Source organism: Xenopus laevis, chromosome 2L (genome assembly GCF_017654675.1).
Source record: "Xenopus laevis strain J_2021 chromosome 2L, Xenopus_laevis_v10.1, whole genome shotgun sequence".
NCBI lineage: Eukaryota > Metazoa > Chordata > Amphibia > Anura > Pipidae > Xenopus > Xenopus laevis.
This window is the reverse complement of record NC_054373.1, coordinates 116,749,963-116,766,136: the sequence shown is the minus strand read 5'-3', so window position 1 is coordinate 116,766,136 and position 16,174 is coordinate 116,749,963. Positions and strand designations below refer to the sequence as shown.

Here is a 16,174-nt window from a genome sequence, read left to right as displayed (position 1 = left end):
GGGAAGGCAGTTCGAATCTGACCATGTGTCTCTGCCCTAATTCTACTGGAAAATCATGTAAACATTAAATATCCCAATAAGCTGTTTTTGCTTCCAATAAGGATTAATTATATCTTGGTTGGGATCAAGTACAAGGAACAGTTTTTTTTATTACAGAGAAAAAGGAAATCATGTTGAAAAATGTGGATTATTTGGATAAAATAGAGTCTATGGGAGATTTCCTTTTCTGAGCTTTCTGAGTAATGGGTTTCCGGATAATGGATCCCATACCTATATTTTCAGTATCATTTGGCTCTTTTTGTTAACAGGATGCGTATATATGTATAGTATGCAAACAAATTCACAACATCTGCCTTCAGTCAATAGTGGGTAATTGTGTGACTCCAAACTAATATCTAAGGTCTGGTACAAGCCTTTCTGAATATATCCTTCTAGTTAGGATCAAGGCTAGCAAGTTAAGTGAAAGAGATGTCTCTAGTAAGGTTCTTGAAACAACATCACAGCAGGTTGTTTCTTTCTCAAAGGGCACAAAAGGCCTCTGGATAAAACTTTGTGGCAATTCTTGATCAACACTTGTCAAAACAAGCATAATACATAAGTGATCCTTCTGGGAGTTAGGATCTTAATTGTTTTAGAAGCATATGAAATAAAATGAGTATCACTGGCTTTCATACTAGAGTGTTGTTTGTTTCATAAAATAGCTGGAAATATTGGAATACTGAAATAGTAAAATGTCACTGAAATCTCATTATTTTTATACCATTTTGATGACTTCTTATACGAAATAATGGTTTTCGCCAGGTGTGGAGTAGAGAAGATTTTCATAGAAATTTTCATTGAAAACACTGGTTAGATAGGCTGAAAGGATGAGAAATGTTTGAAATAGAAATGCATTGGGAATGATACTTTTTTATGGTTTTATCAAAAAGGAGTATTATAAATTCACCCCAAAAAAATGCTTAAAAAGAAGGCCAGGGGGTAAAAACAGAAAACTGGAAAAAATTATTTTATTTTTTTGGATAAATAGGACCCATACACATAATTAACCAACATACGGCTGCATGTGGAAGAAACATCAAAGTGTCTTCTTTAATTATTACTAAAACAGGTAAGCTGCTTGTCACACTGTACCTTGGAACCTCCTGGTAGGGATAAGTCTTCTGTACAAGTGTTGCTATTAGTTATGGACGGTTTCAACCTTGTATAGGATGTCAGGGCACGAAACGGTGTTCCCAGACTGGCCTGGACATTTTCAAATACTGGAAGAAGCATGTCACATATTATCTGGAAAAAAAAAATGTAAAAATAAAAAGTATGACATTCATATTCACATTCTCTATGGCTGCCACTGAATAAGTACAGTGAAATGTCATAATTTATATAATTATTGTTGCACCTTTTTAGAAATGCTGTATCTACATCATTATGTGACCCGTGAATGGGGTATGAACATTATGAACTCAAAGATCCGCTCGTTTGGCGACATCGCCAAACGAGCGGATCTTTCCCCGATATGCCACTAAACAGCATGGCTATATCGGGGGTAATTCGAACGTTCGGCCGCATGGCCGAACGATCGAATTACGATGCGCCATGGGGCTCCGACGGGTCGGTCGGTTAAAAATCCAACCATCCCGATCGATATCGTGGCCAGATATCGATCAGGAAGACCCGTCGGAAGCCCCCATACACAGGCAGATAAGCTGTCAAATCGGTCCAAACGACCGATATCGGCAGCTTTATCTGCCCGTGTATGGCCACCTTTACACAACTTGGTCACAATTACTGTGATGCCAAAAAAACACACATGTGCAGTACAGCAGTAACTCCTGTATCATATACAGGGCTATAAAGTACACCAGTAAATGAAACTGCCTATTTTTTTTAACCACAATGCAGTGTATTTCTCTCAGAATTCCAACATTGTTGCTGGGGGTGGGTTGCACCTAATGCTATTGTGTCCAATGCATCAAAACTGATGCTAGCAGATAATGAAAACATCACTAATATAGCCATGCCCCCGTCACAACTGACTGGCTTGTCTGCAACTTCCACTTCCTGAAACTGACCCCTATACAAATATTGGGCAGCAAAAGATAGCTGTGGAAAGTGCTGAAAATTCCTAGGAACGCTCAACCCATAGATAATTATTAACCAGGATCGACTGGTTAAGGGACACAAAGGACTGCTGGCTACCTAACCAACGCAAATTGACTAAATTGAGATTGGCAGAAGGAAAAGGACTGGTAGTTTTAGCAAATCCAATTGTTCATTGTTTGTACATTTGACAAAATTACCCTAGCTACCAGGCAGTATTTTCATTAAAAAGGATATGAATATAAGAAGGCCTGAATAGAAGGATAAGTAACACAAAATGAAAATAACATTCTCCAGTCTACTAGAGCAATAGTTTGTGGGCTGTTAGTTACCCCCATTTGAAAGCTTGAAGGAGTGAGAAGGAGACAGCAAATAATTTAAAAAACTATAAATAAAAATTAAAAACCAATTAAACATGTGTGCATTTGTCAGGGGGATATATTCGGTTCGACCCATAATCCTTCTTTACTGACCCTTAAGTGCCATGACAATCTTCACATTGTATTCATTTAGGGCATTTATGTACTGCCTGTTTTGCAAGTACTGTATTGTTGCTTTAGTTTTTACAGTTGGATACACAAAATGGATACAGCATCTCACCATTCTTTAGAGACCTGCATTTATACATTTATACATTCCCGAAAGAAACGCTTGTGTGCGCCATCAAACAGGCAGTGACCTAATTCAGGAACATTTTTTAAATAAATACCTTTTGAGCTTCAATCTTCATTGAACTCCACTCAGGGTTTAAGGCAACACAATAGAGAAATTCCTTCAAAGCTTCCTCTGTCCTTCCTAGCCCAGAAAGGGCCTGCGCCTTCACATAATGTCCCTGTACACAGAGCAACATGACATGCTTTAAAAGGCATCAACAAACCATCTTGTACCAAGATTTCTAAAAAATAATTCTAATGTTAGCAAGCACACAAGGTTACATTTACCAAAAAGTTCATGATCTTCTCAAAGAGAAATATAACTTGCCTGGAAGTTAGTACAATATGTGCATATTGACAAAAACATTACTGCACGCTCATGTCCATTTGAGATCTACAGATTGATATTTAAATAAATATTTGGGTCTATTTTAATGTTCTAAAAGTAGGGATCCTTTATTCTTATATATACATTATATATACACTTGTAATGTTTTTATTTATAATTAGGTAAAAAGCCAATGATCTCCAACAAGCAGGTTTAGTAAAGAGTGTCCATCACTGAATTTCTCTATTGTGCAGTATCCTGTGTTCATTTCTTCTTGTGTCTGGTCTGATTTAATGTTCTGCTTTGATATTTCCTTTTGGCAGACTGATGTCAGGTCAGATATGGTTCTTCACTGATGCCAATTTAAAATAGCTTCAGGGACTTTCAAAGATCCAGTCCCTGAAAACACTGGAGAACATTGGACTAACTCTTATCTCTTGACAAAGAGTGTTTAGCTCGAAAAAAAAGCACTAGCAGCTACTTCTGCAGTTTGTCCTGTTTCTTTATTTTTCCATTTATTAACAAATTGCAACACGAGTAGGGGTGCCTTGAGAAGCTAAAGGATAGATAATCATTCTTTCCATTTTTGGACTTTTGTCTGTTTCTGTGCTCATAGAAATGAACAAGCTGACCCTTTTGTATAACATTTGATACTTAATTTAGGAAAGCGTGGCAAAGACTAAGTACATTTAAATTCTGTGTGAATTTGTATTTGCTAAGTGGGGAAGGAACCATCTGTTTACAAAAGGGAACCCTGTACTAACCTCCTAACTCAAAGAAGATATTAAATACAAGGGTGCTACTGTGCCTGCTCTGGATGTTTATTGTGACACAAAACACAGCTTGCTTGCACAATTTTGTGTGTGAATACAAAAGGTGCTAATTCAGAAAAACTGCCACAACTGCAGCTATGTTTTCCCATGTTGTTTATGGATCAACATCAAGAATAAAAGTTTTTATGTTACTTTTGCCTCACCTTGTGCGAGAGAGGTTTCTTCTTGCAGACAGTGTCAGCATCACTGAAGGCTTGTTTAAAGTTCTTTATGGCTAAATACAGCTCTGCTCTTTCAGCTGCTAACCAGGAGTCACAGGGAGCTGGAGAAAAGGGGAAATAAAATCACTTTTACTTCAGCCAGTACTAGAAACTACCTCCCCACTTCCAAAGCATTAGATAACTTAACATAGCTTTGTAATTTCTATGACTGGACACTGATGCAACAGATTGTAAAATCCATCCATCTTACCCACATCAGCAAGCATATATATATATATATATATATATATATCAGCAAGCTAAGAAAGACCTGGTTTCCTTTCAATCTGTCGAATAGGGTATAGTATTTATTCATTTTTTTTTTTTTTAACAAAGCCCCAGCTGAATGAACTCATGTTAAAAATAGATTTAGAGGGAAAATATATACCCTGCTTTTACTATATAGGGTGAAATGTGTAGTGAGAATGGAGTATGGAGATATATCACTAGATTGCAGCATTCTTTAAATGTATAATACTCATGTGTTGCTGGTAATAATTAGGCTTGATGAAGGATGGGGATCCACTTGAAATGTTGCTGCTATGTTTCTGTTGCCGTTAAAGGGTAAAACTGAAAAGTTTTATTTTTCAACTTCTTATGTCTTTCTGAAGCAACTTTGGGAGGGCCACCCCACCGACTCTATAAAGTGTTCTAAATGGATACATTTAGTTGATACATTTCTTATCTTTGTCTCTGCTGAGCAGAATCCCTGAGGGTCATTAAACGCTTTGGCTATTGTCAGCGGCTGTTTTCAGCAAGCATATTTGGGCTGAGCTCAGCCTGTGTCTGACTGCACACAGGCTGATCAGATTCAAATCAGATTCCAATCAATGAAGCTGGGCACTGAGCAGATCTGCACAGCCTGACGATAGCCAGTGTGCCTTTAAACTACAAAAAGTATTTATTTCTGATGAACAATCTGAAATAAACTGAAAAAAAGTTTGGAAGGTGAACAACCCCTCTAAAGGAGTTCACTACCTTAACTTAACTTTTAGTATAATGTAGACAGGCATAGCCAATTCTGAGTTTCCAATTCCAGTTTGGAATTTTAGCGGCTATCTGGCTGTTAGGATCCTATTTACCCTAGCAACCGAGCAGTGGCTTGAAAGAGAGACTGGAATATGATAGTAGTAAGGGACTAAATATAAAGATAAGCAATTAAAAAGCAATAACAATAAAACTGTAGCCTCGAAGAAAAATAAATGTTCGTCTGCTGGGGACAGTAACCCATATTTGACAGCCTTAAGTAAGCAGGAGATGAAGGCAAATAATTCCAAAAAAATACAAAATTAAGACCAATTGAAAAGTTGCTAGAACAGGCCTTTTTATCACATACTAAAAGTTAACTTGAAGGCAAACTACCCCTTTAAAAATATAAGGCCATTTTAAGTACACCAAGCACATTTTATGTTTCTAAAGGAAGACAATACTGTTCTTTTCAATCAATATTATTTTTCCAAAGCGAGTCATTCTATATTTAGAAAGCTAGCAGCTATTAAGCTACATCATACATTAATACTTAACACAAGTCGTGACTTTATTTGTGAATGCAGCATAAGGATACAGGAAAGTATTAAACATAACACCTTATTGGCATTGAAAGCAAACTGCAAATAAAGTTCCTTATTTTTTGTTAACAGTGAAAAACCAAATGATAGACTATGCAGTGCAATTACAACGGGCTGCCCACCTTCAGATCAGTTTACAATAGTAAAGCACTACTTCTAATAATACAAAAAATTGGTTTATTAAATAAAATATAATTGTAAGCACGTATGACTATATGACATTTACGGTGCTCCAATACAGGTTTCATTTTCAAAAGTAAAAGGGATGATCCCCCCCCATCAAAAAAAGTAAATGTCCCCTCTTTAAAGGAGAAGGAAGGGTATCAAAGCAGTTTATTGTCAATAGATTAGCCACAATAGTGCAAGCTATAACACTATTTATTCTGTAGAAACAGCTCTAGAAGCTCTCTGTTTGTTTAGGATAGCAGCTGCCATATTCACTTGGTGTGACATCACATACGGCCTGAGTTTCCCTGCTCAGTCATAGCTCAGGCCTCAGATTACAGCAGGAGGAAGGAGGGGGAGAGAAGCAAACTGAGCATGCTCAAGCCCTAACCCTGGAGGTTTAAGCTGAAAACAAGTCTGATACAGAAGCCCATGTGTACACAACAGAAGGAAAGAAATGCAGTGATTCTTTTGACAGAGGACTCAGAGCAGCATTACTTTGAGGGTTTACTGTTGTATTTATATACAGTAGACCTTTCTGATAAAGCCTTTCCTTCTCCTTTAACACATTTTTTCATTAATGGAAACTCATCACTATCATGTGGTAGTAAAATATACTTTGGTACCTACGCAGAAAGCCCAAATGTTAAAAATGATTTCAAAACTTAGCTGTACAGACTCCTGCATGACATAATAGAAAGGTATTGTGACAGGACTGCCAACAACTCACAACCGACATGAAAAAGGATGTTATAACTAAATTAGCAAAGCAGAACAGAGAACGCTTAAATAGTACCGTATATACTCGAGTATAAGCCGTTCCGAGTATAAGCCGAGGTACCTAATTTTACCTCCGAAAACTGGGAAAACTTATTGACTCTAGTATAAGCCTAGACACAACTACAGCCCTGTCTCCCAGCAGCGCACCTTCCGCCAAAGAGACTCCCCCAGCGATCGACCGGACTTCTTTGCAAAGTTGATGGTGACAGAGAATTGTGCAGAGAGTGCTGTGTGTCATAAAACCATCACTGATCTTTCGTATAACCAACAGATGGCGCTGTGTGATATTGCCATCACTGTTAATCCTTTATTCAACCAACAGATGGCGCTGTGTGATATTGCAGTTACTGTTATTCTTTGATATAACCAACAGATGGTGCTGTGTGATATTGCAGTCACTGTTATTCTTTGATACAACCAACAGATGGCGCTGTGTGATATTGCAGTTACTGTTATTCTTTGATACAACCAACAGATGGCGCTGTGTGATATTGCAGTCACTGTTATTCTTTGATACAACCAACAGATGGTGCTGTGTGATATTGCAGTCACTGTTATTCTTTGATATAACCAACAGAGGGCGCACTGTTATTCTTTCATAAAACCAACAGAGGGCATTGTGGGATATTGCAGTCTCTCCCCAAGTGAACTGTTGGTATAGGAATGATTGAAAGTGACTGCAATCTCAGCTACTGCCCGCTGACCCGAGTATAAGCCGAGGTAGACTTTTTCAGCACATTTTGGATGCTGAAAAACTCGGCTTATACTCGAGTATATACGGTATATGTAACTTTTAGTATAGTAGTTTATTGCATCTTACAAATACAAGTTCGCCCACAGCTGGGAATTCATTTGAATAGGAATGTTGTCAATACTATTTTTTTAATTTTCACCTCAATTCCTTTTACGGTAAGTATGCTTTTTCTTATGAACCAGTGTAAGCTATTTTTGAAGGAACTGGAAAACCAACATGCTATCATGTCCTAAATATAGTGGGTGTGGCAGGCAGGCCTTCAGGCCTTGAGAGATACAACAAAAGGGAGGACATACTGTATTTGCTTTAAGATTTCACAAGTAATTTCATGTGCAGAACAGCGTGACTGACAACCGAGAAAATACCAACCCAGAAACCAGCAAGGTTATTTTGTATTCATTTTACAATCTGAAAAACACTGCAAAGGGCATTATAGTTCTAATTTTCCCAAGAAAAAACATAAGTACACTTATGGCCAATGCCTTTTCAATCCATTTATTGCAGCAGAAAAAGTGCTGTTTTTTTCTGCTGCAATAAGTGGATTGAAAAGGCATTGGCCATAAGTGTGTTCCTTCCATACAAAGTTACTGGATACCATTTGGTTTCTGAAGCAGCCAGGAAGTGTATGCACCCTTGAAAATCAAGTAAGTGGTGTGCTGAGGAATTTTGTATTGAACCCTAGCAACAGACATTTAGGGGGTTATTTATCAAAGGTTGAATGTTAGAGTTTTTATACCTTGAATGAACTCACAACTCGAATGGTGTTCGGAAACTTAAATTGATCGAGTCTTTGGTGAAAAAAACTCGAATCACTCGAATCATTTACGTTTTCGGGCAAAACCCTCTGAAAAAAAACTGGAAAATCACACAGGCTATTAACATCTTCAAATGGTTTAAGGGTCCTCTTCCATTAATTCCTACATGACCTTAACAGGTTTCAGATGCTGTATTTTCAGATTTGAGCTATTTCCAGGGTCAGGGAATAATAAATGCGGAAAAAAATCTAGTTTTTTTTACCCAAAAATGTTTTGACAAAAAAAACTTGAAAACTCGAATTACCATGGAAAACACAACTCAAACCTTAATAAATCTGCCACTTAAAAGAAATATATTGTTAGGACAGTGACCTTCACCTTAAAAAAAAAGCATGAAAAACAAATACTGTGCCGCATGTATTTTGTAACTGGAGAGCAGATGACTGAAGATTATAGAAGCATGTGATCATGCTGCCTCTTCCCCCAGATGAAGCTTGGTTCAGCAAAGCAGCTATTAAAGATAAACAGACTCACTCCCCTTTTAATCTTCTCCAATGATGCTCTGAGCATGTGCAAAGGCAATGGCAGATTAGAAATTACATAAAAACACCAGCAGTTCATGCAAATCCTTTTTCAATGCCTATAAGACTCTTACAATCCTGTCTCTAGGTAACCTTATGAAGCCTGCATTTACTTTCCAAGGACACGTGTGGCAGATGGACCAGCAGGGGGAGAATCACGTTTCCATGTAAAACGTGAATACAAAATCCTCTCCTGCAGAAGGAAAGCAAGCCTATTGTGAGGTGAAAGTGTATTTATTTTAAATCACATGTTTTTTGTCTCAAAGCAGGCAATATGCCAATACACCTTGTTTACTATTAATGGCTCCATAATGTATTAATTTTGAAAATATCAGATGCACTATGCTGTTTCTGCTTGGAAAAAAAATGCAGTCAATGGTCTAACAAACAATGGGCCATCTACAGTATAAAACTATAGAGTTTGATACACATGAGCAGATGAAGATGATCAGTTCAGCAACACTGACCCGTACATTCAGGCCCCAGCAAATACATTTGTGAACAAATTGCAGATTCTGGTCAGAAATACTGGTGAATCCATTCAGCTAAAGATCACATTGAGTGTACATGTATTTATCAGCTGAATGCATAAATGACTCTCCCACCATGTGTATGTTTCCCCATATACATGGACCTGGGCTTATAACAGCCAGTCTGACTACCAGTACATGCAGCTAAATTGATTAGTAATTCACTTTCCATGTACCGGACAAACAGGCAGCTTTAGACTTTGCAATAAAAAGCAATAACACAAGTTATTACAACTGAAAATAGTTTAGATCTTATTACACACATAGCCACCTCTCACCTAATTCAGACAATTTTCCAACAAGTCACAAAATAACAGTGAAACTGCTTTCATTTGTGTCACAGAGTAAATATGGAAACTGAATAACACCCTTAAAGGAACAGTTCAGTGTGAAAATAAAAACTGGGTAAATAGATAGCCTGTGCAAAATAAAAAATGTTTCTATTATAGTTAGTTAGCCAAATATTTAATGTATAAATGCTGAAGTGACTTGATGTGTAACATAATAGCCAGAATACAACTTTCTGCTTTTCAGCTCTATAACTCTGAGCTAGTCAGCGACTTGAAGGGGGGCACATGGTACATATCTATTCATTGAGTTTGCAACTGATCCTCAGCATTCAGCTCAGATTCAATGGCGACAGTTATGGCCCATGTGGCCCTCCTCAAGTCTCTGATTGGTTAAGGACTGGTAACCAGTCAGTGTAAACCAAGATAGCTGCAAAGCAGGAAGTAGTGTTCTGTTATGTTCCACATCCAGTCACTCCAGCCTTTATACATTACATTTTTGGCTTTATTTATTAACTATATTAAAAACATTTTTTATTTTACACAGCCTATCCATTTATCCAGTTTTAATTTTTACACTGAACAATTCCTTTAAAGGACAACTAACCCCCTCCCCCAGACAAAAGTCCCCATCCACAGCCATCAAATGAGCCACCTCTCTGCTCCCTCCCCACAGAGTCTTTTTCAATGAACAGTGTCTCTCATTGTAAAGCCAACCTCTACAAGCAGAAATGCTCAGGGGAGCTAGCAGGTGCCATCTTCTGAATCTTTTCCGATCAGTTTGTAGACACGGAGCATGCGCAGTTAAAGATACTCCAGGATTACCTTAAACTGTGTCTTTTTTAAAAAGAAAAAAACTCTAATTCTTGAGATTTATTATACCCCAAAGCTGGAAATAGCTCAAATCCAAAAATACACCATCTAAAACCTGTCAAGGTCATGTAGAAGTCAATGGCAGAGGTATCTTAAACCATTTGAAGATATTTGTAGCCTTCATGATGTTCCAGATTTTCAGTGAGTTTCGCCAGAAAACTCAAGGGATTCGAATTTTGTTTCACCGAAAACTCCATCAATTTGAGTATTCCAGTTTTTCACCCCAACTTCACTGATTTGAGTTTTTTACATTTGAGTTTTTTCTTAAATTAGAAACTATTCCAGTTGTGAGTTCATTCGAGGGCTACAAAAGCTCACAGAGCTCTAAAATCGGACCTTTAATAAATAACTCCCCCAAGTTAATACATTCTGTCTTTAACCCTGCTGAACAAAATTATTAAAGGCAGCTGTTATAATTGATACAGTAGTTGCTAATATTCCACAGATGCTGCTGAGAAATGTATCAACTGAGAAATGTATCAACTAATTTAACAAATTGTAACAGTTCAGAATCTGCACATGAATTACTGAGCTGACAGACTGAAAGACCAGACATGAACATTAAACTTTAAACTTCAATTTTGGAAATATGGTTAAAAAAAACCTAAACAGCAACTGAATAGCAACAGAAAAAATGTTTTGAAGGTTAACAACCCCTTTAAAACTCCTTCAGCTACGTGTAGCGATCTCATCACCTCCAGCACACAGATGCTCTTCTGTGCCCCATGCCATCTTAGTAAGGTCTCTAGTGAACGAGCTTAATTGTGCCTTCAGACCAAAAACCATAATTACAAAAAAAGAAAAAAAATTCACCTTTCCTTATACAAGAAGGGGCACTGCCCGCATTGAAGGATGGGAACTAAGATTTACTTTTCACATAATGATGCCTTTCACATAATTAAGGTTTGTCCAGAAATTATTGGTCTACTGCAAATAACTTACAAATTAGCTGTTTTGTATTTAATATTATCTTCCTATTCAATATTACCATGTGGTCGTTTCCGTCTTGTTTTAATTTTTAGTCTGTACATCAGCAATTACACCTACCTGATCTTTTTTCCAAAGTCAATTGAGTTTCAAGCTGGCTTTCTTCCAATGCAGAAATGTCTTTTGTGCTATACTTAACAACAATTTAATTAACTCAGCAACCAAAAATAAACAAACATTCTATGAGCTAATTCGTAAACTACTCTTATCGCCAGTAAATTAGGTATCTACCCAAAGAAATGTAATTTCTACCAAAAGCAGTTTATAGGGGTAGTTATAACATAAGAGGTCACCACAGTCCACCAGAGTAAAATGTTGGCACTCTCATTCCTATGATGATTTTGAATGACTTATTTTTCAATGTATTTGTTTTAAGATAAAAGCATCTATATACAGCGACTCATTTACTGTATCCAGCGGCTATGGCAAAGGTATACATTTATGAAGGAAAAAACTGTTAGCTATTTTTTTTTAACATATCATTTCAAAATACATAAATGGTATTTTCAAGTCTTACCCTCTATGCTCAACTGTGGCCTTCATGCTAGAAAGTGCTGCCTTCCTCCAGTCTCCTGTTCAAAATGTTTCACCTACTGATGCAGGGGCACACACATCACTCTTGTGTTGGAAATAACACCAACTGGACTTATTTCAGTTCAATTGTGTATAATTAGCATTGAAGTGCAAGAGCAACTGCCTCTATGTTGATGTACTCCAGGAATTGTGTTAGGCACATCTCCTACTGGTGACCACATTTATTCTGGAATCATAGGGAATGCACTACACTGTAGATAAATGCTGCATTTGAAATTGCATTTAGCCCACTAGATGCAGATCGATAGTAAATATGTCAGTGTGTGTGTGTGTATAGAATTTACTAACACTTAACAGCAAACACACATTTTGTTCTTTGTTTTGTTATTTTGGCATGTTTCAAAAATTCATGAAATGAGGAGCCTGAATAATCCCGACACAACTACAATGTGGGATAATAATACTTAACTATAAACTGTGAGGCTATAAAGCAAGTACAAGTGCATGTATTGAAACATAAAAGGACTAATGTAAGCTGGGTAGCATTCAAAGTACAAAATATTGGTACAATTTGCCATGTCTTCTACATTCTTACCTAGTATTCCATTGTAATTACAATTGCTATAAAAACTGTCGTACAATGCAGCTAGCTACTAATTTTTAAATACAGGTACAAAATGTGCACCCGTTTGATAAATCAGGTGCATTTTGCAGAAGAGTTGATGTAGGTGTGCATACATCTGTACTTTCCAGCTTTACAAGGAGAGCATATAGATGCAAGCACTATAATCTGTACCCTGGCATCAAAATACACATGGCTGAACATTGGCAAAAGCTTAGTCTTTGGTGTCAGGAACACAAACATATCCAACGTATTAGCCCCGCAGCTAATAATTTTAACTCTGGTCATTTCTTCCCACGCTAAGCTGAGCATAAATAGCATGTGAAATTGTTTAGAAATAGGTCAATCCATTCAGACAGAAACTACATCATTACAAAATTATTTAGAGCAGGGTTATATATTAAAGACAACCACAGGTTTATTACTTAGATTAACTGTGCATCATCATCAAATTCTAAATATGCCCCAACTGGGATCAAACTTACGATTTATAATGAACGATATCAATTTATTGAGTTTTGTACGGTAAAGGTAAACCCGAAAAATGAATGTGGCTAAAAATGCCATATTTTATATACTTAACTTATTGCACCAGCCTAAAGTTTCTGTTTCTCAGCAATGATCTAGGATTTCAATTTTTTCACAAGGGGGGGGGTCACCATTTTGGAAAGTGTCTGCGACATGCTCAGTGGGCTCTGAGTGGCTGTTGAAAAGCAAAGTTTAGGGGTCTTCATAAATTTACAAGCAGAAAATGAGGTTGGCCTGTAACATAAGCTGATGCTACAAGGCGGATTATTAAATTCTGATGCTAGTTGCACTGGTTTCAGTGCTGCCATGTATTAATTACTATTCAACCTTATATTGTGACATTTATATTCTATGTGTACTGTATATTTTGAGTGGGTCCCTAAGCTCAGTAACTGACAGCAGCACAGAGCATGTGCAGTGAATTAGCAGAAAAGAAGATGGAGGGCTACTTGGGCATCTTCACTGGCACAGATCTTCGCTGTTAAAGGGCTGTGGTTGTCTTGGGCTGGTATAGAAGCCCAAAACATAAATGTACAACATTTCTAGCCTACTTCTTTAGTTAGGAGTCAAGTCTTTCAGGAGTCAGAGTGCAGAGACCGTACAGTCAGTCAGGCACTGCTTTCAATTGCATACATATTTACAATTGGCTGAACATTTTCTTAAGGTAGATAGATAGATATATATGAAAGTTGCTTATAACTGTAATTTCTTTCAATGTGCAAAAAAATAAATAAACTATTTAAGGTAATTTGCAAACAAGAAGGTATGGAGCAAAGTGAATTTTTTTTGTACTTTGCACAATGCGTTTCAGCATAAATGAATTGCTTGAGGTCCCTCGCTATGTTTCACAGCACAGTACCAGCGGCCACCCTCAATAATACAGCCCTGCCTTTGTTTGCCTGTATAGGAGTCCGCTCTCATCCCCCCTACCCATCTCCTAATGATGCTCAGGTAAGGGAGCAGTGACAGGCGATGCTATGCGCTGCATCACGCACCAGATATTTTATTTATCAAAGGCTATGTTTTCAGGTGTGGTCACGAGTGGGAAGTTATACTCCCTATCCCAAACATGCTTATTTATGATATGTGCGACTATTACAAGTATCCAGTGTAAGAAGTTTGGGCATTGTGTGGTGGCCATTATCTCTAACAGTAACAGGCATACTTCTATTCTTTTTTAGATAACCGTACATAGACTGCCTTTGGAAGCACATTATATTAGAACTTGTTGGAATGCATAATACAGTTATCGGAAAAAAAATTATCCAGAAATTTTGTAAATGAAAAGCAAGTGAAACAGAACCTAACCTTTCAGAAGATTTAACTTTAAACACAGAGAATCATGCAGTTGTTCTGATTGTGTAAGCAACAGGCTGATCAGACATTAATATTATGCACAGTTAGCACGAAAGTGTCCGATAGTCCCTCAAGCTAAATAAGTGGCTCATCAACATCTTGGCTGGGTACTGTATAAGCTACTTTCTTGCAGCATTTAAAAGTTACAGGAAAGTACAGAGAATAGTGACTGACAGAGAGAGGGGACTTGTCATTGTTGACAAAAGCAGCACTGTTCTTGATGTAGCCTATTGCAGTCGATCTCTCAGTGACATTACTGCTGATGTCAAGACGGGTATCACATTCTGCATGCCTGACCACTGCCTGCTCCACCAGCAAAATACTGTGCTGGCACTCCAGTTTTTTCCTAGTACCATGTGGGAGTCGGTTATATAATTATCAGCCATTTTATCATCTGCAATAGCTTTTGAATGAAATATCCAACAGAAATGTCAGGCAGCTTATTTTAATCAGTCTAGTCCTCAAATGCCCTATTGTGTAAAACTAAGCTTTCAATATTACATATTCATAATGTGCTTCCCAAGGGCTCTGGCAAATGAAAATACAGATTTTTTTAACAAAATTCAACAATTCAACGAGCAGAAAGTCAACACATGTTATAGGCCCGTTAATCACTAAATCTTCCTATTAAAGGAAAACTATTAAAGAATAAACGCTGAATAAACGCTGAATTAAAGAATAAACACTGAATTCCTCAGCATTCACCATGAGGAAAAGAGCCGCACTTCCGGTGTACGGCAGAAATTGCAACGACTGTCTGCAACAGGAGCCTTCTACTCTTACATCAAGAACTGGTGGATTTCTCACTACCCGACCGGCATAACGATAGAAGAAGGCAGCCGCACCAAAACCATTCCGGTAAGCAGAACTCTCACCCTCCCCTACTCACTTGCCGGCGATTCTGCACTATCCCTGATTTTTCCCGTTAGGTACCGCTACTGAAATCCGACCGACTAAGCCAAGGATAGAGCCACTAGAACATTCAATGCGCAAAACCTGACCACTATATGTGAGTAGATCGTGTAGTGAAAGTTACCCTTATTACAAGGTTAATACACTATCGGGATTTCTTCTCTTCCTACTTTTAGGTATTTAAGTGAATCATTCCAACAGCGCACTGTTTCCTGCTCAATTTTCTAACAAACCAGACATGTTAGGTCACATGAACCAAGAGATGTAAAATGACAATATTTACTTGAATATATATTCCAGTTTGGTAAGATTATTTAATATGTCACTTAATTTGATATAAACAATCTGTTGCTTAAGCATTCATTTTGGGGGCATAGTTTTCCCTTAACACTCGGGAATATTGATGTACGGGTCGAGTTTTTCTCGATATGCACCCAACGCAACCTAAGCCCGCCCGCAACCGCCTCCACCCTCTATTTTAGGTCCACGACGGCCTGCCGATGTCACAAAAGGGGCGGAGTGAGCACCGTCCTATAAAAACAGAAGCCGGAAGCGGACAGTGTAAGGTCACCCGCGACCTGCAAATGAGTGCAGCCCAAACCCGCCCGACCTATGGGTATCGAGTCAACCCGCACTACTCAGGAAGTATTGGATAATTCCAGACAAAACAATGCAGGTAGTTGTGAATGATTGGCTTCTTAATATGTATCAGCCCTGTATGTAACCAGTATCTGGTGACTATAGCCTTAAATTAATTTAGATTTGGGGACCTGTATTTTCCCTATATATGTTCATATTATAATTTCAGTTTATGGAAATTTACAGACAGAG

The 16,174-nt window shown here is 37.7% G+C and overlaps 1 protein-coding gene across 1 annotated transcript in view; it reads right to left on the bottom strand.

The window, feature by feature from the left end:
- Positions 1 to 16,174, bottom strand: part of lonrf2.L (LON peptidase N-terminal domain and ring finger 2 L homeolog) — a 37,714-nt gene that overhangs the window by 14,835 nt on the left and 6,705 nt on the right. Inside the window, exons 2-4 of the mRNA XM_018247095.2 lie at positions 4,055 to 4,173; positions 2,807 to 2,929; positions 1,132 to 1,284 (exon numbers count right to left, since the gene is read on the bottom strand). Coding sequence (XP_018102584.1) covers positions 1,132 to 1,284; positions 2,807 to 2,929; positions 4,055 to 4,173 — 395 coding nt within the window. The remainder of the gene's footprint in view (positions 1 to 1,131; positions 1,285 to 2,806; positions 2,930 to 4,054; positions 4,174 to 16,174) is intronic.